We start from the raw sequence: 26,428 nt of genomic DNA on the forward strand, positions 1-26,428 counted from the left end.
CGCCGGCACAGACCCCATCCTCCTCCCCGACACTGACCCCATCCTCCTCCCCGGCACGGACCCTATCCCCTTCCCCGGCACGGACCCCATCCCTCTCCCCGGCACGGACCCCATCCCCCTCCCCTGCACGGACCCCCCCAATCCCCCTCCCCGGCACGGACCCCATCCCCCTCCCCGGCACGGACCCCCCCCCATCCCCCTCCCCGGCACGGACCCCAACCTCCTCCCCGGCACGGACCCCATCCCCCTCCCCGGCAAGGACCTCCCCCCACCCCCTCCCCGGCACGGACCCCATCCCCCTCCCCGACACGGACCCCATCCTCCTCCCAGGCACGGACCCCATCCTCCTCCCCGGCACGGACCCCATCCTCCTCCCCGGCACTCACCCCCCCCCTCCCGGCACTCCCCCGGAGCCCAGCCCACTCTAACCCCCCCCCCTCCCCCCCCGCCGCACACACACACACAAAACCCTACACACACCTCTCCCCCATACATTCAGACTGCGGCCACGCCATCGCCTCTCCAGCGGCCAACCCCCCAGGCCGTCACCCACCTCCACGCTGATCGGCGTAAACCTTGAGCACTGGTTGACGCCGATTGAAAGGTGGTTTGATTTACGCCGATGTGACCCGTCATCACGTCGGCGGGTCTACGGCCCTTCCGGACGGGAGGATATCGGCAGCCCCAAAATCCATTGCTTTACGCCCACCCGTGCCATTCTCCGAGGTGTGCGGTGCCATTGACGCCCCGCCGACTTTTCTCCCTTTGGAGACTGCGGCGGGGGCGGAATTCAAGGCGGCCAACGGCCATTCTCCGACCCGCTGGGGGGTCGGAGAATCTCACCCAAAGTCTGTGAAATTTGGACAAAGACCCTGCGAAGAGCAGTTGTTGTTTTCCAAGTTTTATTAAGGCAGAGAATGAATCTGAAAGTTTTCAGCTCAAATAGATGAATAGGCCTATCAGTCAAAGCGGCCATCTTGCCCAGGATCTTCCGTTTCAAAGCATGTCGGTCAGTAGATAACTAAAATAATTGCTGTTGTTCCTAAATGAACCATTTCCCACACACATAGTTCTCACTTAAAATCATGTTTGTTTTTTTCTGTAGTGCTTGTTTTGATGTTCACAGAATCAGAGTGCGGCAGGAAGTATAATATGCTTTCCAATATATTATGATTTTACACTGAATTTTTTTTTGCTGATATCTGTGGTCTGTGAATGCACAGTGAGCATCTGTGTTAAAGCAGACCTGGAAATGGCATCAGCCTCTGGAATTATCTTTGTGAGACTTGAGTGACAATGATCATGATTGTATAGGTGGTAACACTGTTGTATGGCTTAAAATTTTCCATTGCATTGATCAGAATGAGCATCTGTAGCGATGACAAATCAGGCTCATTTATGATTAATCCACCACTCTAATTTGGTAAGCTTACTTTTATTGCTGGTTGTTCTACAAATACATACATAGCTGTCTTAATTGGATGGAAATCTCACTCGTCTTGTTTGTATTTCAGTCTTGGCTTCAGTCGTACGGATACATCCCTCAAGGTGGCTCACGAATGTCCACAATGAGATCAGCGCAGACACTCTCCAATGCCATTGCTAACATGCAGAGGTTCTATGGAATTCAAGTAACTGGGGAACTGGATGAAGTAACAAAAATGTAAGCTTGCTTGAAAATTATTCCATCTCAGACTAGTCTCCATATAACATTCAGATACACATGGGCCTCAATAAAACAAAATAACACAAGAGACTTGATCCCCGATAAACAATTCCATAGAATTGAATCCCTACAGTGCAGAAAGGGGCCATTCAGCTCATCGAGTCTGCACCGACTCTCTGAAAGAGCCCCTACCTTGGCCCAATTCCCCACTATATCCCCGTAATCTCACCTAACCTACACATCATAGACACTAAGGGGCAATTTAGCTTGTCCAATCCACCTAATCTGCACATCTTTGAACTGTGGGAGGAAACCGGAGCACCGGAGGAAACCCGCACAGACATGGGGAGAACATGCAAACTCCTCACAGACAGCCATTCAAGGCCGGAATTGAACCTGGGTCCCTGGCGCTGTGAGGCAGCAGTGCTAACCACTGGGCCACCCTGTTGCCCCATGATGAGTGCCTCAGTACACCATCCCACCATATTATGCTTTCACTGCACAACATACTTTTTTATTCTTTCCTGGGATATGAGCATCGTTGGCAAAGCAGCATTTGTTGCTCATCCTTAATTGCTCATGAGAAGTTGATGGTGAGTAGCCTTCTTGAACTACGGTAGTCCATGTAGTGCAGATCATCCACAGTGGTGTTAGGAAGGAGTTCCAGGATTTTAACCCAGCAATAGTAAAGGAATGGTGATATATGTCATGATGTTATGTGGCTTGGAGGGGGACTTGCAAGTGACTGTGTTCCTTGTGCTTTAAGGTAGTAGGTCCTGGGTTTGGAAGGTGTCGTCGAAGGAGGCTTGGAGAATTGCTTGGCATTTCCAAACAACATCTTAGATAAGAATGTAAAAAAGAAGACCAGTGTTAAAAAAATCACGCTCATTCCTTCAACAGGCTATGTATGGTTTACTATAATCTGATGAGAATTTTGTTGTGTTATTTGTTAAAATAGAAAAACTTGAATTAAAATATATATAATGTGATGCAATCATTTGCCCACCCTGGTGGAGAGTTTAGTGAAGGGTCATTTAATCAGGTGAGAGCTGGTTCCCCACCCTTGCTTCGCATCACCAACTCGATTAATTGCAGGTGGGAAAGACATGTGAATGTCCTTCCCGCCCGCTGCCAATTGAGGCCCTGAAGTTTATGCCCACTTAAGAGTCTCAGCCCACCACCGCTGGTATTAGCTTGATGGAAAATGAGGGGCTCGCTATGCGGGTAGCATGATAAGCAAACTTCTGTGGGATTGCTTGCAGGCTCACAGGGGGTTCCTCGTTCAGAGACATTCAGTACCTGATTGAGGGACCTGGTATTAGGAAGAGGGCTGCCTTTTGAGAAATGCACCACTGCTGTTCGTATCGATCCTGCCATCACTCACCTATAGCCTGAGATCCAGTAACGTTACCGGGCCTCGGGTACGTAGCATACCAGCGGGGCAGCATGGTGACGCAATGGTTAGCACTGCTGCCCCCCCCCCCGGCCCAGGACCTGAGTTTGATCCCAGCCCCGGGTCACTGTCCATGTGGAGTTTGCACATTCTCCCCGTGTTTGCATGGGTCTCTCCCCACAGCCCAAAAAGCTGTGCAGGGTAGGTGAATTGGCCACGTTAAATTGCCCCTTAATTGGAAAAACATATTTGGTACTCTAAATTTATAAAAACCAAGGTAGCATACCAGCAACAGCCACAAATTCCCCGGTGGCGTTGTCATTCAATAGAGCTGCTGGCCGACAGCTCTCGGTGGATGGAATCTTAGGTCCTTGATCCTACTACTGGTCTGTCAAGTGCCTGAGTGGAACAAGATGAGATGGGCCTTCCTGGAAAAAGCAACATAGGGCTCAGCTCTCCAGTCGGCAGCTAAGATACCGAAAACCTCCACAAGACTCCGCACATTAAATCTACACCACTGCTTTAATCTTCTTTGGAATACCTAGAATAATACTTCCTGATCGTCAAATTTACTCAAGGTAAGTTTCAGATCACAAATCGCCATGGGCTGGAGAGGGCGCATCACAGTTAGGAGTGAAAGGGAGGCAGAATGTGTACGAGATCCCAGGACTGCCTGGCTTCTACCCTGTCTGGACCAAAACTTTAAACTTCCATTCAGAGAGGGAAGCGTGGGCAGAGATAGTTCCCATCTAGAATTGAGGGTGTGTTGTACGGAGGTCTTGAAATTCCTAAGAAATTCCTCCCTTTATGGGCGGATTCTACAGTCCACCAGCCCTATTTCATAGAACATTACAGCGCAGTACAGGCCCTTCGGCCCTCGATGTTGCGCCGACCTGTGAAACCACTCTAAAGCCCATCTACACTATTCCCTTATCTTCCATATGTCTATCCAATGACCATTTGAATGCCCTTAGTGTTGGCGAGTCCACTACTGTTGCAGGCAGGGCATTCCACGCCCTTGCTACTCTCTGAGTAAAGAACCTACCTCTGACATCTGTCTTATATCTATCTCCCCTCAATTTAAAGGTATGTCCCCTCGTGCTAGGTGTGTCCCCTTGCACCATTTGCTGGCGGCGGGATTCTATCTTCCCACTGCTTGTCAATAGGATTTCCCATTGTAAGCACCCCATGCTGCCGCAAAACCTGTTGGCAGGGGTATGCCCTCTGCAGGAAAATTTAATTGCAATGACCAGAGAATTCTGGCCTAAGCCTTTGAAATATCTCAGTGGAACTGCAGTCATTTGAACCTTTGTGCCTCAGCACTCTGAAACCTTCTAAAAACCCAAAACCTTCACTACAGTTCTAATTGATCCCAGAGATGATTGATTACATTCTCTATTAAATCGAGAATTGAGGATATTTAAAAAAACAAAAAATGCTGGAATTTTGCTTTTGAAGAATTGATCAGCTCATCCTGGGGCAGCTGTTGCTGATGACTCTTGTAATTTAGAATGAGATATTTGGGTAACAGTGAGTGGGGATCCCACTTCACCACCAACTGAGCCAAACCCACAAATTTTCCAGGTCCAAATATTAACCTACTTTCATGTTTCCACTATTTAACTGTGGTCTTGTGTTTTACAGATTACATTGTGTCCCTTCAGGAATTGTTCTACCTGTTAAATAATTTTATCATCTTAACCTACAACATTTCCTTCAACTTGCAATCCCATTATCCAGTGGATATTTTTCCAGTTTTTTAAATTAATTAATTGTTATCACCTCAATTTCCTATTGTGCATATTCACTCTTCTGTGGGGAAAGTGAGCATTTTTTCTCCTTTGAAATTTGTTCATTTTAAACCCGTGTGTTCTCCTTCTGTCCATACAGCCAAGTGAAGTAACCAGCACACATTTACATTATTTATGGTTCCTAGCATTTTAAGAACTTAGATTGTATCCACACTTAATCTCTTCTTTTAGTAATTTATTAGGACTTCCGGTTGCGGCTATGCAGAGCTAAGTCGCATGTTCGGCAGCTTCCGTTAGAAACGGACTTTTGGGCTCTTTTTAGAGCCCATAACGGCGCTTGCTCGACGTTTCCCGGTGTGGGAAGGAGATAGCAACATTCCCCCACTAGTGTATGGCTTGGACCAGGAGTGGGACGACCAAAAAAGTGGTAGTGAAGCAAAAGAAGATGCGAGGGAGGAAGACCAAGATGGTGGCAGGTGGAAACCAGGCAGCGTGGATGCAGTAGGCGCAGGAGCAGCAGGAGTTTCTTCAGCGCTGCTTTAGGGAGCAGAAAGCGGATCTGTTGGAGCAGATGAAGGCGTCAATCGATAAGCTACTGGAGCCTGCTGGTGCGCAATGGAGGGGAGGGGAATTTCCACACTGGGAGGGGTCGAGGGAGTGGCGGGAGTAGCTGGGGTCAGCAGGAGTTGGCTGACTTACGGGAGTGCAATGGGGGAGCAATGCAGCTAGGGGGGGACCTAGCTAGGGTGGGGGGGGGGGGGGGGTGGAATCGGGTTGCTGCTGGAATGGCCAAGGGGGAGCTGAAGTCGGTAGAGGAGGTCGGGGCGGGGGTCTGCCGCTGTGGGGAACGGGCCGTGCGGGGTGCGCGGACACGTGGCTGGCCTAGGAGGGGATATGGCTAGTCGGCGGGTAGCCCCCTGATCCGGCTGATAACCTGGAACATAAGGGGACTGAACGGGCCGGTCAAACGGGCCTGGGTTTTCGCGCACCTGAAGGGGCTGAAGGCAGATGTGGCCATGCTTCAGGAGACGCACCTGAGGGTGGCGGATCAGGTAAGGTTGAGAAAGGGGTGGGTAGGCCAGGTGTTTCATTCGGGGTTGGATGCAAAAAATCGGGGTGTGGCGATCTTGGTGAGGCGTCGAGCATCGTGGCAGACAATGGCGGTAGGTATGCGATGGTAAGTGGCAAGCTGCAGGGGGAGCGGGTGGTGTTGGTCAATGTATACGCCCCGAATTGGGACAAGGCGGGCTTCATGCGCCGTATGTTAGGCCGGATTCCGGACCTGCAGACAGAGGCTCTGATAATTGGGGGGGGGGGGGGATTTCAATATGGTGCTGGACCCGGCACTAGATCGCTCCAGGTCTAGGACGGGTAGGAGGCCGGCGGCGGCCAAGGTGCTGAGGGGGTTCATGGACCAGATGGGAGGGGTGGACCCATGGAGGTTTGCGAGGCCAGGGGCCAGGGAATTCTCATTCTTCTCCCATGTCCACAAGGCCTATTCCCGGATTGACTTCTTTGTTATGAGTAGGGCGCTGATTCCGAGAGTGGAAGATACTGAGTACTCGGCGATAGCCATTTCCGATCACGCTCCGCATTGGGTAGACCTCGAGCTGGGGGAGGAGAGGAACCTGCGCCCGCTGTGGTGCTTAGAGGTGGGGTTGCTGGCGGACGAGGAGGTGAGTGGGCGGGTCCGAGGGTGCATAGAGAGGTACCTGGAGGCTAATGACAATGGGGAGGTCCAAGTGGGAGTGGTCTGGGAGGCACTGAAGACGGTGGTCAGGGGAGAGCTGATCTCCATTCGGGCCCATAAGGAGAGGAGGGAGAAGAGGGAGAGGCTGGTGGGGGAGATGGTGAGGGTGGACAGGAGGTACGCGGAGGTCCCAGAGGATGGATTGCTTGGGGAGCGGCGCAGCCTCCAGGCCGAATTCGATCTGTTGACCACCAGGAAGGCGGAGGCGCAGTGGAGGAAGGCGCAGAAGGCGGTATATGAATTTGGAGAAAAGGCGAGTCGGATGCTGACGCACCAGCTTCGGAAGCGAGAGGCAGCTAAGGAGATCGGGAGAGTTAAGGATGGGGGAGGGAGCATGGTACGAAGTGGGGTGGGTATCAATGGGGTCTTCAGGGACTTCTACGAGGAACTGTATCGGTCCGAGCCCCCACTGGAGGAGAGAGGGATGGGTCGCTTTCTGGACTGGTTGAGATTCCCGAGGATGGAGGAGGGGCATGTGACGGGGCTGGGGGCATTGGTTGGGTTGGAGGAGTTGGTCAAAGGGATAGGAAGCATGCAGGCGGGGAAGGCACCGGGGCTAGTTGGGTTCCCGGTCGAATTTTATAAGAAGTATGCGGACCTGCTGGGACCTCTGTTGGTAAGGACCTTTAACGAGGCAAGGGAAGGAGGGGCTTTGCCCGCGACGATGTCTCGGGAGCTGATCTCCTTGATCCTGAAGCGGGACAAGGATCCCCTACAATGTGGGTCATACAGGCCGATCTCACTCCTAAATGTAGATGCAAAGTTGTTGGCGAAGATTTTAGCCACGAGGATAGAGGACTGTGTGCCGCAGGTCATTCACGAGGATCAGACGGGGTTTGTGAAAGAGAGACAGTTGAATACGAATTTACGGAGGCTCTTGAATGTTATAATGATGCTGGCGGTGGAAGGGGAGGCAGAGATAGTGGCGGCGATGGATGCGGAGAAGGTGGAGTGGGGGTACCTATGGGAGGTGCTGAAAAGGTTCGGGTTTGGGGAGGGGTTTGTCAGGTGGGTTATGTTGCTGTATGAGGCCCCGGTGGCGAGTGTGGCCACGAACAGAAGGAAGTCAGAGTATTTTCGGTTACACCAGGGGACAAGGCAGGGGTGTCCCCTGTCCCCCCTGCTCTTTGCGCTGGCGATTGATCCCTGGCCATGGCATTGAGGGAGTCGAGGAATTGGAGTGGAATGGTGCGGAGTGGGAGGAACATCGGGTGTCGCTCTATGCGGACGATTTTCTGTTGTATGTGGCGGACCAGGTGGGGGGGATTGCCTGAGCTGATGAGGATTCTCAGGGAGTTTGGGGATTTCTTGGGGTATAAGCTCAATATGGGGAAGAGCAAGTTGTTCGTTGTTCACCCAGGGGACCAGGAGAGGGGGATTGGTGAGCTCCCACTAAAAAGGGCGGAGAGGAGTTTCAGGTACCTGGGGGTCCAGGTGGCTAGGAGTTGGGGGGCCCTGCATAAGTTTAACTTCACGAGACTGGTGGAGCAAAAGGTGGAGGAGTTTAAGAGGTGGGACATGCTGCCACTCTCCCTGGCGGGTAGGGTGCAGTCAGTTAAAATGACGGTGCTCCCGAGACTTTTGTTCCTGTTCCAGTGCCTCCCCACCCTGATCCCTAAGGCCTTCTTCAGGCGGGTTAATAGGAGCATTATGGGGTTTATGTGGGTGCAGAAGACCCCGAGGGTGAGAAGGGTGTTCCTGGAGCAGTACAGGGGCGGCGGGGGGGGGGGGGGGGGGGGGGGGGGTTGGCGCTGCCTAACATGGCGATGGTGCATAAGTGGGTGATGGAGGGTGATGGGGCGGCATGGAAGAGGCTGGAGATGGCGTCCTGTGTGGGCACGAGCCTGGAGGCGCTGGTGATGGCGCCGCTGCCGCTTCCTCCAACGAGTTATACGTTGTGGTAGCGGCTACCCTCAAAATTTGGGGCCATGGAGACGTCACAGGGGGAGGTGGGGGCCGCGGTGTTGTCCCCGATTCGGGGGAACCACCGGTTTGTCCCGGGGAGGATGGACGGAGGGTTCCTGAGCTGGCACAGGGCAGGTATTAGAAGGATGCGGGACCTGTTTGTGGACGGGAAGTTCGCGAGCCTGGGTGAGCTGGAGGAGAAGTTCGGGCTCCCCTCGCGAATCACCTTCAGATAAATGCAGGTAAGGGCGTTTTTTCGGCGGCAGGTGGTGGAGTTCCCACTGTTGCCGCCTCGCAGGGTCCAGGACAGGGTGCTGTCGGGGGTGTGGGTTGGAGAGCGGAGGATCTCGGCAATGTATCAGGTGATGCAGGAGGAGGAGGAGGCCTCGGTGGAGGAACTAAAGGGTAAGTGGGAGGAGGAGCTTGGTGAGAAGATTGACGAGGGGACATGGGCGGATGCCCTGGAGAGAGTGAACTCTTCCTCCTCTTGCGTGAGGGTCAGCCTCATATAATTTAAGGTGCTGCATAGGGCTCACATGGCCGGGGCAAGGATAAGACGGTTCTTTGGGTGCGAGGACAGGTGTGTTAGATGCTCAGGGAGCCCAGCAAACCACACCCACATGTTCTGGGCGTGCCCAGCGGTGGAGGGCTTTTGGAAGCGTGTAGCGAGGACGGTGTCGAGGGTGGTAGGTTCCAGGGTCAAGCTGGGCTGGGGGCTCGCAATATTTGGGGTGGCAGAGGAGCTGGGAGTGCAGGAAGCGAAAGAGGCCGGTATTCTGGCCTTTACGTACCTGGTAGCCCGGCGAAGGATTCTTCTTCAGTGGAAGGATGCGAGGCCCCCAAGCGTGGAATGCTGGATCAACGATATGGCGGGGTTTATTAAATTGGAGAGGGTGAAATTTGCCTTGAGGGGATCGGTGCAAGGGTTCTTCAGGTGGTGGCAACCGTTCCTGGAATTCCTGGCAGAACGTTAGAAGATGGTCAGCAGCAGCAGCAACCCGGGGGTGGGGGGCGGGGGGGGAGGAGGGGTTGGTTTGTTTTTCTTGAGTGGGCATGTATATTTGCTTTTGTGTTGATGAAGGCTGTTAATTTATTATTTTTGTATACGGGGGGAGGTTATTTTTTTTTTCTTTCTGTATTTTGTTGTTGATATTTTGTGAAAATTTGAATAAAAATTATTTTTTTAAAAAAAATAAGTAAATTATTAGAACAATTTGTTTAGGGACGTTTGTTTAAGGTAGACAAAATTTGAAATCCCAAATATTACAAAGAGAATAAAGATACAAGATTCCACAGTTTTAAACAAACAAAAGAAATTATACTGTACACGAGTCAACAAAGCAAGCAGTCTCATAGTGGATGTACATGCACATGTCCATGTGGAAAGGGGTATTGAGGAAAGAGCAATCGCCCAGAGTCTTGCCTGTATGTTTTTTGATAATTTGCATGAAGTGCAGCTTCTTGCAAGGTCTGCCAAGGTCGTTTGACCATCGTACACCCTAGCTTGGTTCCATGGTCACAGAATTCTATCTATCTTATACTCTGAGATATAAAATTATCATGACGTAAAGATGAACTAACAGGCAAACTGTGGTCAACACACCACAAACTATATATTAAAGGGTAGATACACCCAAGACAGGTGTCATGAATTCTGCAGAAACCTACCCAAGCATCAGTAACCACTGTGTGTCACAAAAATCCTTTGAACTCTGTCTTCCTCATGAAGGATTCTCGCCCCTCTTTTGAGGAAATAGATTCTGATTTCCCTCAACAGCTACTCCAAACCCCAAACACTGCTTGCCTCTCAGTTGTTCAATCTCCTCCTGAGATTGTGTCCCACTGGATACACAAGGCTGAACCCCAGCATCTACTCACCAGCACATTGCCAGTTCTCTAGCTACTCTGAGCACAGCACCATTGTTCTTGGGCTTCCCTGAGCCTCAACTCGCAGCTCCTGTGAGCAGGTCCTGGGCTTGCATGGAGCTAATGACCTTCTGCAACCTCTTCAGCTCTCTTTCATGCCACAAAACCCTGGTCGCATTGTTGGGTTTTTGCACTCTCTCCGACTGGCTATCAAAGGGCATCTGCCGATCGAACATGTGTGGCGTGTCCCCTGCCTTTCTCTCTTCTTGCACCTGAACACCTGGGAATTGTGGTTCTTGGCTCCCACCCAAGAAACCCACAGAGTATCCAACAATGTAGGTTTCCTCACAGAATATTAAAATTCTGCTGGCCATTCCTTGTGAGTTAGAGCTTTATATCTTGTAATCATTCTTGCCAGTTTTTGAACCCTCTCAATTACATAAATAACATTTTGGAGCCAGATTTACTGAATTTTCAATTTCTTCATTGCATTCAGTATTTCCTGTTCCATCTCTATGTTACTATGGCAAAATCAATGTCATCTACCTTTGCTGCTGTTTTTGTAAGATATATGTTGCTGCTATGACAAGATTGGGTGTTATATTTTATTTATTGAAGATGCTCCCTATTCCAATAGCAACTAAGTGAAATGAATGGGCTAGAATTGCTGAACAGCCTTACGGGGGTTTGCTCAGTTGATGTGGATTACATTTACTGCAGACCAATTACAATGGATGGTGGCTGAAACATGCAGTTTTCATGACACATTGTGTTGTTATGGTAAGAGTACTCGTGTGAAATATCACAATGGGCTAATTGCTACACAGGAAAAGATAGACCTAGAAAAGCTTCTGGACTTGTCCATAGAATCCATAGGAGCTCTACAGTATAGAAGGAGGTCATTCGGCCTATCGAGTCTCCACGGACCCTCTAAAAGAGCACTCTACCTAGGTCCACTCCCGCCCTATCCATGTAACCATACGTGCATGGATCATGGCCAATCCACCTAAGCAGCACATTTTGGACACTAAGGGGCAACTTAGCATGGCCAATCCAACTAAGGTGCACATCTTTGGATTGTGTGAGAAAATTGGAGAACCTGGAGGAAATCCACGCAGACACAAGGAGAACGTGCAAGCTCCAGTCAGACAGACACCCAAGGCTGGAATTAAATCCTGGTCCCTGGTGCTGTGAGGCAGCAGTGTTAGCCACTGTGCCACCATGCCATCCTGGTGATTAACTATTGTAGAATTTTTTTGGCAGCTTCAAGTCTCCAAGTTCTCCAAGTCTGCTGTGTCACAAATGTTTTGTCTGAGTCACTTTATGTTGAAATTCCTGCTTTGACCTTGCACAACTAATATAAATATCTACAGACGTTGCAATAATTGCTACATTATTATGAGTAATATATGTTACTGATTCTTATACTGTTTATAATGTTGGTTTCATCTGTATCTGGATATCTTATGATTTTTTTATTTTAGACTTTAAATATTAGGTGAATTAATGAGCTCATTAAGGCAAGGAATGTCATCGAGGAATGCAACATTTTTCAATATCATGCACTCAAACTTAACATTTAGGACGCCCAGGTCAAAACATACCATAGCCTAGTTACCATGTAAATTGCTTTCTGTTCCCAGCCTCAGGCACACACGTACGTATGCTCTCTCTCCCACCACCCTTATCTCAGCTCTTAAGTTGCAAGGATAGCGTGCTAATCATTAAATGGATCTGTTGAGCTCGGTCAGTATTCTGAAAGGCAATTAGGGATGGGCATTAAATGCTACCTAGCCAACGACACCCAAACCTTGTGAATGAATTTTAAAAGTGGCACGTTGTATGATAAATTAGTCAGCTGTATCAGGCACTATTCATGGCAAAATATTAGGGAAGTTGGGCAGAAAGACTTATCACTGTTTTCCAATCTCTGTCAGCACAGTCACTTGTTTTTCTCCACTTCTTCCCATTCAACCACCCCACCCTACCACTACTATCAGCCAGAAGTAATCCTTGCCTGTTTTACTACATTTAAATACCAGTGAAACAACAGGCTCTGGGTCAGCACCAGCCAACTTGTGCTTGAGATTATTGGAGGGAAAAGGCTTAGTAATGCAATTATTCTCCTCTATTTAGGCCCCATTAAAACTAACACTCACCTGATGAAGGAGCTGCTCTCCGAAAGCTAGTGATTCCAAACAAACCTTTTGGACTTTAACCTGGGTTGTAAGACTTCTTACTGTGCCCATTAAAACTGTCAGCGATCCTTTGGGTCATGTGCACACTGTCTTGAAAGATTCCCCAGGCTATTCAGCTCCTTTTAATGTCATTTATCTTATACATGCTGTAACATGTATCCCATATGTATCACTAGCTTTTGTACCATGCAAATGTGGGTTCCCTCTTTGAGGAGGGATCCTGTCGGAAAACCACTCGTTATGCTTTATGAGCCTCAATCCAGGAAAAAAAGTCATCCCAAAGATATCCCAACCCTACCCTCTCCAGTGGTGAATTCAGACCATTGAAGAGGTAGCCCAAAGGGATACCCAATCCAATGTATTTAAGCATCAACTATCAGAAAATCCAGCTGCTGTCAGTTATATTAGAAAGCTTTAATTTTGTCATTGTGAGAAAACCCAAATCAGACTCTGCAGTTAGCAAAGGAAAATGTGTTCTGGGTGGCTTGAGTAAATAAGCAGCATTGTTGATAATGAGGACAGAACGTAGGTTTTACTTAAACTTTTTGTTCATTAACCTCTACCAGGTGGATGAAGAAACCTCGCTGTGGTGTTCTTGACAACTTTGGTACAGAAATCAAGACGAATCTGCGACGCAAGCGGTATGCCCTCACAGGACAAAAATGGAACCGGGAACGTATCACATTCAGGTAAGGAACTCAGATCAAACCTTAAAACCTCATTCAAATCTTATAGCACTCTCTGTGATTGTGTACTGCTGCGTCTGTGCGGGTGTCTATATGATCAACCCTTTCTAAAATCTTATGTGCTTCATCTGAGTAAGAGGCATCACATTATTAAGTTGGAATTATGAGCAGTTTCTTTCTCCAAAACTTATGCTAAGATTTAAGGTCCCTAGTTAATGCCATTGCAATTTCTTCATGCAGTATCCAGAATTATACACCCAAAGTGGGAGAATATAAGTCACACCAGGCCATCCGGAAGGCTTTTGCAATCTGGCAGAAAGCGACACCATTAATCTTTGAGGAGATTCCTTATTCCGATATTCGATATGGCCGCAGAAAGAATGCAGATATCATGGTCTTCTTTGCCTCTGGTTTCCATGGAGACAGTTCCCCATTTGATGGTGAGGGTGGCTTCCTGGCTCATGCCTACTTCCCTGGCCCTGGAATGGGTGGAGACACGCATTTTGATTCAGATGAGCCTTGGACACTGGAAAACCTTGACCTTCAGGGTAAGAGTGTTTTTTTTGTTTCTCTATCAGACAGGAAAGGGAAGAGTGAACAGTAAACCAGCTTAAATTTATATAATCCTTCCTGTCCTGAGCTTCTGCCCTGAATGACACTGAACCTCAATGATTTCAATCTCAAGGTTAACTCCTGCAGCCCTTTCTCCTCTGAATTAAATGCCCTTCGTGTCCTCTCAAAATCATACCTTCAATATAGATTCTCTAACCCATATTCATGGGCAACCTCTTGCACCTGCAATCTATGTGGCCCTCTATCAGTGTCCATCATTAACAAGACCAATCCAACAACTTCCTTGTATCCCTTATCACCCTCTACTTCATTCTAACCTGAGGTTGTCAACGCTGGTTTGTTTTATTGCCTTGAGGTGTATGGTAAGCTGCTAAATTAAAAGAAAACTTGCTTTTGACGCGGGCAGGATCCATTTACTCTGGCAGGTGTTGTATCTGGCCTATTCAGATACTTTTGACCAGTTTACTTACTCAAAAGGTTTTACCTAGGTGTTTTTAATAGCAAGGAGAACAAAGGACAAATACAAATATAAATTCAACAATCTATATTAAACACACAATTAACCCATAAATTAACCCCAAATATATAATACTAGAAATACCCAAGAGGGGGATCCTCCGGCCGCGTTCGCCCGGCAGCCGGAGAATCCCACCCGAGGTCAATGGAGTTCTCCATTGTACGCGGCTCACCTGTGGCGTTCTTGCAGCGGGCGCGGTGAGAAAACCCAGCCCCAGGATTTGGTTATACTACCCACAAGTTGGCTTGATTGAACTATGGGTTCTATTCTTGAGTCCCTTTGGTCCGTCGTCACAAAGATGAGACTCGCTGGCAGCTTCTTCCTTCCATCCTTCTCAGATGTCTCAATTGCCTCTGCTTGGTTTTTTTGCTGCTGATGTGCCTTTTTTTATACCCCCTCTCTTTGCGCCCTTTTGCTATTTCCCCTGGCTTTCTACCAAAGAGTCCCAAAAGAGAGGGTCTCAGCACACAATGGTCTGGTTGATGACTGTTTGACAGGATACCTGAGCCTGCCCCAGATATCCAACTATGGTGGTGTGGTCTGCACATAAACTGTTCCCATATAATGTAACAGCAGAAACTCTGGGTGCCTTAGAGTCCAGCTCAATCTAGGCTGTGGACAATACATTGGTGCGTATGAATAAGGTGCACCATCTCTTGATGGTCGATTGACAGGGCAGATCCAGACATGCCCAGGCAGCCTGTCTGAGTTTGTATATTCGATCTTGGCCAAGTCCGAGTTCCCAGCAGGCCATTTGCTGGAGCTGACTGTAGTTTAATCTAAAGTGTCCAATTCTTGGATTTAGGATATTCAATTTTAATCGGACTCAAAACTAGGCCTGATAGGGTACCACATAGGGTCAGCCCTGGAGAACACTGATGGCTGTAACCCTGGGCTAACTGCTAAAATAGTTACTCATGCATTAAGAGTCTTGATGTCTGACCCAGACATTTCCAGGCACATGTCTGACAATATACTACTTCACAGATAGCTCACGAGCATCTGCTCAGATATTTCCCATCACAGTTGGGAATAGGAACTTACCATAGGTGAAAACAGACAACTCACCTCTCCGCTATGGACTCCCATTGCACTATTGCTTGTGACAGGATTTGAGATGCCTAATTTCAACATCCTGAACTCTGGCAGAAAGATTATAATTCATTTTTAAGGTTGCCTTTGGTTGTGACTTGCTGAGGTGACATGTTCATTCTTGAGAGGCAATAAAACTAAATCAAACATGTTTTGTGTTAATTGATGAAGTTTAATGAGAAAACAAAAATTAACACCCACATCAGAAATATATAACTATATCTAGAGGATAATTACCTTAACTCAAAATAAGTACATGCGGTAACTAATGCATAAAAGATCTTGTGTTGCCAGGTGTTATAATTTGCCTACTTACCATTGGCTGGGGACTAATGACAATCCCACAATCCTGTGGGAGTATGAGCTTCCCCAATGAGGGAGGCGGAGAAACCTAGTATAAATAAAGCTGGTCAGTTTAGGAACCAGCAGGAAGGAGTGTGCAGCAAGGGAAGTTGCTGCTGTTATATATATATATGTTATTGTAAATAAATGTTATTACTTTGTATCCTTAAAACTCGTGCTGGATTCTTCGTGGCCCTCACAAAACCAGGCATTAATTTAACGTCTAACCACTTTCATTCAGATGACAGTCACTGCCTGCTTTGACCTCATCCTTTCAAACAAGAGTGATTTTATCAAAGAGTATTATAAAGTTTATGCAGCATTGATTAAATTCATTTGAAGAGGTTTGTGAGAGGGAGATAAATGAATTATCTTTGACAAATGGCTACTTCTTGAGTGTATTTAACATTATCCCAATTCTCCTGCAGACTGGCAATTGTTTGAATAAACAGCCCTATGTTTATTTTGTTGGGCATTCAAGGGAGGCCAATGTGATCTAGCTGAGCCTTTGAAGTATAAAGTATGTTGATTGCAATGCCATAATTGATGCAGTGCTAATCAGTATCGTAGCATGGTAATCTTTGGTTTACTCTGCCTTCTATCCTTTAGCCATGTACCTCTACCTGATGTGAGGTGAAAGGTATATTTTACACTGGTTTAGATTACTATATTGCAATTTAACTAATTTTGGTTCTGATCTATTGTTTTTGTCCACAGGGAATGACCTGTTCCTGGTAGCAATACATGAGCTGGGCCATGCTCTGGGCCTAGAACATTCTAACAATCCAAGTGCTATCATGGCCCCTTTTTACCAGTGGATGGAAACAGAGAAATTTGAGCTTCCAGAAGATGACCTTAGGGGGATCCAGCAGATTTATGGTGGGCTTGAGGGATATCATTTTATTCATTCTCCATTTTTATATTTTGAGGTGAAATTCATTTGTAATTCCAAGCTCTATTCATGTACCAAACGTATTTCACAGAATGTATAAGATAACTCTAATGCCCAACTGTATATTGTAGCACCACCCAATTATAATATATTACAGGCCAAGAAGAGTGTTGACAGGAGTAGTTACAGTCTTAGGACACATTCCTAATACAGTATACAGCAAGGATGAATATAGGGATTAGACATGAGTGGTTCTAGTTTGTGTTTGGTTTATATTTTCATTGAGCCATGACTTTAGATTCACCGGAATGTGGCGACTAGGGGCTTTTCACAGTAACTTCATTGAAGCCTACTGTGACAATAAGCAATTATTATTATTAAATTCTGTCACAGCCTCCCCGAACAGGCGCCGGAATGTGGCAAATAGGGGCTTTTCACAGTAACTTCATTTGAAGCCTACTTGTGACAATAAGCGATTTTCATTTCATTTCATTTCAGGTGTCATATTAATTTTCTGAAAGCTTGGCTCATTCTGAAATGTGGTTCCATGGTTGCTGGCTGACAGCTTTGTGGTCCCATCCAAATGATTGCTATCCATATGTGGTGGGCATCAGTACCAACACTGACCCCACAGTAGCACAGTGGTTAGCATTGCTGCTTCACAGCGTCAGGGTCCCAGGTTCGATTCCTGGCTTGGGTCACTATCTGTGTAGAGCCTGCACGTCCTCCCCATGTCTGCATGGGTTTCCTCTGGGTGCTCTGGTTTTCTCCCACAAGTCCCGAAAGACGTGCTTGTTAGGTGAATTGGACATTCTGAATTCTCCCTCAGTGTACCCGAACAGGCGCTGGAGTGTGGCAACTCGGGGATTTTCACAGTAACATCATTGCAGTGGTAATGTAAGCCTACTTGTGCCAAAAATGAAGATTATTATTATATTTATACCTTGGCATTTTTCCACCAGGAATCTATAGATAGCATTCAGACGCAGTAACCTTGGTTATTTTCTGTTCTTTCACCCTTCTGGTTTGAAGGCACAGAGGCCAATTGCAGTGCTCTCACCCAAAATGAGATTACCCAGCTCAGCACAGAGCAGCGATTGAACTTGGGATTTTGGTGCTCTTTATGGCTGATTGCCACAGCATAACATCTGTTTAACCATTAACCCCCAAGAAATCTGGTACAAATAATACATCAAAACCAGATGCTAGAAATCTGAAATAAAAACAGAATCACCCAGGCAGCATAAGTGGAGAATTAACATATCAGGTTGATTCTCTTTCATATAATAAATAGACATCTGCCTCATCCTCTGTGAGTTTGGTTACTTATGCATCTTCCTCAGTCTTCTCTCTTCTTCCATCCAAGTGTTGACTGCTGCATTTTTCTGATTGGTCATTGCTTTGTTTCTAGGTCCACCAGATAGCAAACCCAAACCCACAAATCCACTGCCAACTGTGACACCACGGAGGCCAAAGAAACCTAAAATGCCTACGGAGAGAAAGCCAGCTCCCAGGGACCCTGATTCAGACAATCCCAATACTACAGATGGACCTACCCAATATGGTCCTAATATATGTGATGGCAATTTTGATTGTATGGCTATGTTGCGAGGAGAAATGTTTGTATTTAAGGCAAGTTGAGTTACTGGGTTTTGTTATTTAATCATCAGTAAGGTGTTCCTCAATAGATCTGTGTAGCAACATTATTATCAACTAAAGATCGAACATGTAGAGAATGTCAAGTAACCTGAAACAGTTTTAGCAATGGAGAGTTTTTAAACAGTACATTTAATTTGTGTTTCAAAGGCTTTTCTGTCACTGTTCTTAATAACTGATGAAAAAACAAAGTTGAGTCATTCTAACTGTATCCCTTAACAATGCACCAGAGATGTAGAAACCAAAACAGGGTTGAGTTTTCCTTTTTCTACCCAAACCCACAGTCCTCTGTAATAACACCAGTACGTGCCTGCAGCAGTACATGTTGGGTTTGTAATATCATCATTGCTGCTGGATCACTTATTATTGCAAAGCATCCAAAAGGATGATATTACTAACCAAAAGTGTACTGACCCATAGGATCGCCACACACTGACCAATTGTAGTACATAAATTCTGCTGTAACTTTTAGGCTTTCAGTTTTGATAATCAGACAGACTTATAAAGAATAATATAAGAATTACATATTAGTGAGGGATTTTGAGCTTGTGTAGATCCATAATTCACTGTCTGCGTGGCCTGAATTTGCTTTTCTGTCCAAATAGGGACTCTGGTTCTGGAGGGTTCGAAATAACCGAGTACTGGACAACTACCCAATGCCGATTGGCCATTTTTGGAGAGGACTGCCAGCCAATATTGATGCAGCGTATGAACGGCATGATGGAAAATTTGTGTTTTTCAAAGGTAAGGACAGGATCTGCTAATGAATTCAGGTTGATTATATCCACAATGGAAAGGAGAATGAGGCTGACACATTATTGCCTTTTTTGGGCCACCATCTTTTGTTGTACACATTAATATCCTATTTTTATTAAGAGGTTATTGCTTTCAGTTGTGCTGCCATCAGTGTCAAACCAATGTAAGTACAAGGCGCTGCTGTTGTTCCAGGCCATGCACTCCATAAAAGCAGGTGTTCTTGTAGCACCTCCAATGGTTCGGCAGCATAGACAAGAAGCGATGGAACAAAAGCCACACAAGTGGCCAAAAGTCTTCACCAGCCATTGGCTGAGTGACTAAAGTCCTAATTGACAATGAATTTGCTGTAACTGTCTTACTAGTTTGTAGCTGCTTTTGAAGGAAGCGCTAGTACTAAAAAAATAACAACCTGAAGATAAATGTGCATGCAAGCAGCTTGTACTTGAATATAATGTTGATGTAACTGCTATAAAACTGCACTGAAATATAAATTTGATGGTTTAATTTGAGCAGTAGCAGAGCTAGGAACTGGTATCACAGGAAATCTACTGATAGAAAGTGCAGACGGAGGCCTTTCGGTCCATTGAGTCTGCACCGACCCACTTAAGCCCTCACTTCCACCCTATCCCCGTAACCCAATAACCCCTCCTAACCTTTTTTGGTCACTAAGGGCAATTTATTATCGCTAATCCACCTAACCTGCATGTCTTTGGACTGTGGGAGGAAACCGGAGCACCTGGAGGAAACCCACACAGACAAGGGGAGAGCGTGCAGACTCTGCACATTCAGTGACAGTATGTAATTTATTTGCATATATTTCTCAAAGTTAGTACTTTTAGCACATATGGTGCACTGGACTGTTTCAGGCAATAGGCCACTTTTTATGATACAAGTAGTTGGGAGTGTGCAAAGCACATGCTATGCCAAATTACATCAGAATGGAGCAGCCTATCCGGCAGTCCTCAAAGAGGCCACTCAATCAGCTCAAGATCATTTTTATATTTTAGTTTTATGATGCTAGGGGGAGCAGAAATAGAAGTATTCAGCCCATCTATAGTTCCCGGTGTCCCCCGCCCCTATGCAGAGTGGTCGAGTTCCCACTCTCCTCAACAAGCAAGTTCCAGCACCCTACCGATCCATACAAATGTGATTCAGGCTTCAAAATGAAGATGGGTGGGGAGCGCACTCTGTCCAATGAATTAAAATGGTGTGCTTATTACTCTAGAGGTATTGTAGGAAAGGTTTATTACTGTGCAGATCTGTAAAGCTGGATTCAATTCCATGGTGGTATGGTAGATAATGTTTAATCCTCCAGATTTAATTCAGTGGAGATTTATTACTCAGGAAACGTTGTTGGCACAGGAGTGATTCCTGTTGTGCGTTAGGTTAATTGCTTTTGAGAAATATCAGGATGAATTAATTGCTTTGGAGTGAGGGCAGTATGGTATTGATAATCTGCAGGATTGACAGTATTTATTTATTGCTCAAGCTGTGACAATTTGGGGTCATTTCAAGAAGTGTCAGGGTGGTTTGAATTCTGGAAATGAAAAAGGGTGATATTGCAAAAAGGTGCAGCAGGTTGATTTATTGACATTGGAAGTATGACTGTGCGGTACTGATGCTCTGAGGGGCAGAGGCATAAATTTATATTATCCAATTGACTTTCAGGTTGCCCATGCAATTCAATTCCCCCACTTGGAAGTCATCTTTGGATTAAAATTTTTACAGCTATTGATTAGTTCAACACTGCCTTAGCGCTATTTTCAAAAGATGCCATTCCCAGAAAATGCCTTCATTGTCTCCTACCCCTGTCACTGTTTTGGTCACCATGGCCAAACCTGGTTTAAACCTGGCATATGCCAATGAACCTCAGCGGTCTCTGTGAAAATCTGAACTACTGTGGGATAATAATGGAAGCTAATCCCTAGAATCCTCCTATTTTCCAACTGCTTCCTTAAATCCCTCTCGCTTGCCTCTCTCACCTTCTCTTCGAACAGAAAGTGCAAAGAGTTCCTGAATTTCATTGACACAAAGTTTGAGACAATCTGTTTCGTTGCCTGCCACTTTCCCTTTATTCCTTAAGACAAGTCAAAAATCCCATTCCAGCTCAGAGACCATTCACTAGACGTAAGGGATGGAGAGAGGGTAGCAACAGTGGTTAATATGTAACATGGAAGATAAGGGAAGCTCAGAGCAGGGGAGGCCTACCTGGACATTTCTCTTTGTTCTTCAGATCTGGTTGTAGTTGCTGAGTAGCCACTACAGCACACTGTTTTCTGTGATAAGCTGGCATTTGGGACCTGTTATGTCATTGGGTGAGCCTCCAACTGAACTCAGGCATGCACCTCCAGCACGTGAATAATCAGACAACCCCTCCACTCTCTGATTTCTCATGCTGCTTTATGCAGCTTGAGCAAAGTATTTTCTGATTAAGTATTGGGAGGAGGAGGAGCAGTCTCTGTGAGTATAAAAACCTAACGGAAACTTCCTGTTTTCCAGTTTGTTTCCGAAAAGTGACGTCAGAGGGAAGCTGTGATCTGAGTGGTTGGTAGCAAATCTGCCCCAAATTTAAAAAAAAACACAGCTAAACTCATAAACTTAAATTAAACTTATTAATTAATTAGTGATGGCTGATCAGGTGATGTGCTTGAGCTGCTTGATGTGGGAGTTAGCAGATCCCATTGCGAGCTGCAGCGACCACATCTGCAGTAAGTGTTGGCTGCTCGAAGAGCTCCGGCTCAGAGTTGATGAGCTGGAGTCTGAGCTTCAAACACTGAGGCACATCCGGCAGGGGGAGACTTACCTGGACACTGTGTTTCAGGAGGCAGTCACACCTGTCAGAGTAAGTAGTTTAAATCCTGCCAGTGGCCAGGGACAGCAGGGTGTGACTGCAAGTCAGGCAGGTAAAGGGAACCAGCAGTCAGGAACTCAGGAGCCTCAGCCCTTGACTCTTTCCAACAGGTATGAGGCACTTGCTCCCTGTGTGGATGGCGAACAGGGCTGCAGGAAGGATGAGTCAGCTGACCAAGGCACCATGGTTCAGCAGGCCATTCAAGGGGAGGGAGTAAATAGGCAAGTTGTAGTTGTAGGGGATTCTATTATCAGGGGGATAGATAGTATCCTTTGTGAGCAGGATAAAGAGTCCCGCATGGTATGTTGCCTGCCCGGTGCTAGGGTGCGGGACATCTCTGACCGGCTTGAAAGGATACTGGAGAGGGAGGGGGAGGATCCAGTTGTTGTGGTCCATGTCGGTACCAACAACATAGGCAAGTCTAGGAAAGAGGACCTGTTTAGAGATTATAAAGAGCTAGGATTCAAATTAAAAAAACAGGTCCTCAAGGGTCATAATCTCCGGATTACTGCCCGAGCCACGTGCAAATTGGCATAGGGAGGCAAGAATAAGGGAAGTTAACACGTGGCTGAAAGAGTGGTGTGGGAAAGAGGGGTTCCTTTTCATGGGACACTGGCATCAGTTTTGGGACAGGGGGGACCTATACCGTTGGGATGGCCTCCACCTGAACCGAGCTGGGACCAGTGTTCTGGCAAAAAGAATAAATAGGGTGGTCAATAGGACTTTAAACTAAAGATTGGGGGGAAGGGAAAGTCAGGGAACCAAGAGGTGAAGTAATCAGTGGGAAGCGTAGCTGCTTAGGAATACAAAAAAGCACGAAAAGACAAAACTCAGGAGAGGTTATGATAGTCCCCATCCCACAAAATATGACACAGTGTATGGAAAGGCTCAGTAAACCAAGGTCCACCACACTAAGAAAACAAAAAGGGACGGTCAATAGAGAATTAAAGGTGCTATATTTAAATGCGCGCAGTGTACGGAACAAGGTAGATGAGCTTGCGGCCCAGATTGTGACTGGCAGGTATGATGTGGTAGGCATCACAGAGACATGGTTGCAGGGGGTTCAGGACTGGCATTTAAACATCCAGGGATTCACAACCTATCGAAAAGACAGGGAGGTGGGCAGAGGGGGCGGGGTTGCCTTGTTAATTAGGAATGAAATTAAATCGGGGGCTTCCGGGTGCGGCGATGACCAGCTGAGTCGCACGTTTCGGCAGCTCCCGGTGAAACGGACTTTTGGGCTCTTGATAGGAGCCCCAACGGCAATTTTGACGGCTAAAAACACTGCGGTAAACCAGAAGGGAATCCCCCCTGGATACGGATGAAAAAAGGAGGAGAAAGTGGCCGGATTGCAGTGGATCCTTTAGAACAGTGGCAAGGAAGGCAAGCAAAAACCAAGATGGCGTCGGAAGGTGGCAGTTTAACATGGGGCCCTGAACAACAAGAGTTCTTGAAATGCTGTGTGGAAGAGCTCAAAAAGGAAATGAAGAAAGAGCTGTTGGCCCCGATACTACAGGCGATCGAAGGGCTAAAGGAGGAGCAAAAGACCCAGGAGCGGGAGCTTCGGGTCGTGAAGGCAAAGGCAGCCGAGAATGAGGACGACATACAGGGCCTGGTGGTGAAGACGGAGACGCATGAGGCACATCAGAAACGATGTGTGGAAAGGTTGGAGGCACTGGAGAACAACGCAAGGAGGAACAACCTGAGGATTCTTGGTCTTCCTGAAGGTGCGGAGGGAGCGGACGTCGGGGCATATGTGAGCACGATGCTGCACTCGTTAATGGGAGCGGAGGCCCCGGCGGGTCCGTTGGAGGTGGAGGGAGCATACCGAGTGATGGCGCGAGGACGGAGAGCAGGAGAAATTCCCAGAGCCATAGTGGTGAGATTCCTCCGTTTTAAGGATAGAGAAATGGTCCTTAGATGGGCAAAGAAAACTCGGAGCAGTAAATGGGAGAACGCGGTGATCCGCGTTTATCAAGACTGGAGTGCGGAGGTGGCGAGAAGGAGGGCGAGCTTTAATCGGGCCAAGGCGGTGCTTCATAAAAAGAAGATAAAATTTGGAATGCTGCAACCGGCAAGACTGTGGGTCACATATCGAGGGAGGCACCACTACTTTGAGACGGCGGATGAAGCGTGGACTTTTATTGTGGAAGAAAAACTGGAATGAGCGGGTTATTAAAAAGAACGTTTGAACAAAGTGGTGGGGCGAATGTGGGGAGCGAAGAGGGGGGTTAAAAAGGGGGGAAAGAGGAGTTTTATGTACTAATCCTGCGATGTGGTAACTTTTCTCTCTTCCACAGGTGGTGATGGGGGAGGTGGAGGAGATGGGGCGTTGGCCATTGGGGGTGGGGCCAAGGGAGAAGCGCGGGCTTGGTTCCCTCGCTATGATAATCATGGCGGGAATAGAGAAGCAGGAAGGAGGGGGCGTCGCACGGTGCGAGCCGAGGTCACGGGGGGAAGCCGAGGTCGGCCAGAGTTTGCTGACTTCTGGGAGCAACATGGGGGGGAGTAATTACGCTAGCGGGGGATCTAGCGGGGGGGGGGGGTGGGAGGGGGGAATTACTGGGCTGCTGCTGCTGGGGAGAGGGGGGAGCTGGTATGGGAGGGGATGGGCGGGGGGGCACCGCCTGGGGGAGATACAGCTGCGTGGGAACCGGGTGAGGAGCTGGAAAAAGGGGATGGCTAATCGACAAGGGGGGGGGGGGGTAGGAAGCCCCCCAACCCGGCTGATCACGTAGAACGTGAGAGGGCTGAACGGGCCGATAAAGAGGGCACGGGTACTCGCACACCTTAAGAAACTTAAGGCAGATGTGGTTATGTTACAGGAAACGCACCTGAAACTGATAGACCAGGTTAGGCTACGCAAAGGATGGGTGGGGCAGGTGTTCCATTCGGGGCTAGATGCGAAAAACAGGGGGGTGGCTATATTAGTGGGAAAGCGGGTAATGTTCGAGGCAAAGACTATAGTGGCGGATAACGGGGGCAGATACGTGATGGTGAGTGGCAAACTACAGGGGGAGACGGTGGTTTTGGTAAACGTATATGCCCCGAACTGGGATGATGCCAATTTTATGAGGCTGATGCTAGGATGCAATCCGGACCTAGAGATGGGAAAGCTGATAATGGGGGGAGATTTTAATACGGTGTTGGAACCAGGGCTGGATAGGTCGAAGTCCAGGACTGGAAGGAGGCCGGCAGCAGCCAAGGTACTTAAAGATTTTATGGTGCAGAGGGGAGGTGTAGACCCGTGGAGATTTAGCAGACCTAGGAGTAAGGAGTTCTCTTTTTTCTCCTATGTCCATAAAGTCTACTCGCGAATAGACTTTTTTGTGCTGGGAAGGGCGTTGATCCCGAAGGTGAGGGGAACGGAGTATATGGCTATAGCCATTTCGGATCACGCTCCACACTGGGTAGACTTGGAGATAGGGGAGGAAACAGGAGGGCGCCCACCCTAGAGAATGGACATGGGACTAATGGCAGATGAGGGTGTGTGTCTAAGGGTGAGGGGGTGCATTGAAAAGTACTTGGAACTCAATGATAATGGGGAGGTCCAGGTGGGAGTGGTCTGGGAGGCGTTGAAGGTGGTGGTTAGAGGGGAGCTGATATCAATAAGGGCACATAAAGGGAAGCAGGAGAGTAAGGAACGGGAGCGTTTGCTGCAAGAACTTTTGAGGGTGGACAGACAATATGCGGAAGCACCGGAGGAGGGACTGTACAGGGAAAGGCAAAGGCTACATGTAGAATTTGACTTGCTGACTACGGGCACTGCAGAGGCACAATGGAGGAAGGCACAGGGTGTACAGTACGAATATGGGGAGAAGGCGAGCAGGTTGCTGGCACACCAATTGAGGAAAAGGGGAGCAGCGAGGGAAATAGGGGGAGTGAGGGATGAGGAAGGAGAGATGGAGCGGGGAGCGGAGAGAGTGAATGGAGTGTTCAAGACATTTTATAAAAAATTATATGAAGCGCAACCCCCGGATGGGAGGGAGAGAATGATGGGCTTTTTGGATCGGCTGGAATTTCCCAAGGTGGAAGAGCAGGAAAGGGTGGGACTGGGAGCACAGATCGAAGTAGAAGAAGTGGTGAAAGGAATTAGGAGCATGCAGGCGGGAAAGGCCCCGGGACCGGATGGATTCCCAGTCGAATTCTATAGAAAATATGTGGACTTGCTCGCCCCGGTATTGACGAGGACCTTTAATGAGGCAAAGGAAAGGGGACAACTGCCCCCGACTATGTCTGAAGCAACGATATCGCTTCTCTTAAAGAAGGAAAAGGACCCGCTACATTGCGGGTCCTATAGACCTATTTCCCTCCTAAATGTAGATGCCAAGATCCTGGCCAAGGTAATGGCAATGAGAATAGAGGAATGTGTCCCGGGGGTGGTCCACGAGGACCAAACTGGGTTTGTGAAGGGGAGACAGCTGAACACGAATATACGGAGGCTGTTAGGGGTAATGATGATGGCCCCACCAGAGGGGGAAACGGAGATAGTAGTGGCGATGGATGCCGAGAAAGCATTTGATAGAGTGGAGTG

The 26,428-nt window shown here is 47.6% G+C and overlaps 1 protein-coding gene across 1 annotated transcript in view; it reads left to right on the plus strand.

The window, feature by feature from the left end:
* The window catches only part of LOC140430803 (matrix metalloproteinase-15-like), a 199,952-nt gene that overhangs the window by 96,720 nt on the left and 76,804 nt on the right, over positions 1-26,428 (plus strand). Inside the window, exons 2-7 of the mRNA XM_072518505.1 lie at positions 1,515-1,663; positions 13,096-13,218; positions 13,456-13,763; positions 16,457-16,618; positions 18,043-18,263; positions 18,893-19,031. Coding sequence (XP_072374606.1) covers positions 1,515-1,663; positions 13,096-13,218; positions 13,456-13,763; positions 16,457-16,618; positions 18,043-18,263; positions 18,893-19,031 — 1,102 coding nt within the window. The remainder of the gene's footprint in view (positions 1-1,514; positions 1,664-13,095; positions 13,219-13,455; positions 13,764-16,456; positions 16,619-18,042; positions 18,264-18,892; positions 19,032-26,428) is intronic.

Source organism: Scyliorhinus torazame, chromosome 10 (assembly GCF_047496885.1).
Source record: "Scyliorhinus torazame isolate Kashiwa2021f chromosome 10, sScyTor2.1, whole genome shotgun sequence".
NCBI classification, from domain to species: domain Eukaryota; kingdom Metazoa; phylum Chordata; class Chondrichthyes; order Carcharhiniformes; family Scyliorhinidae; genus Scyliorhinus; species Scyliorhinus torazame.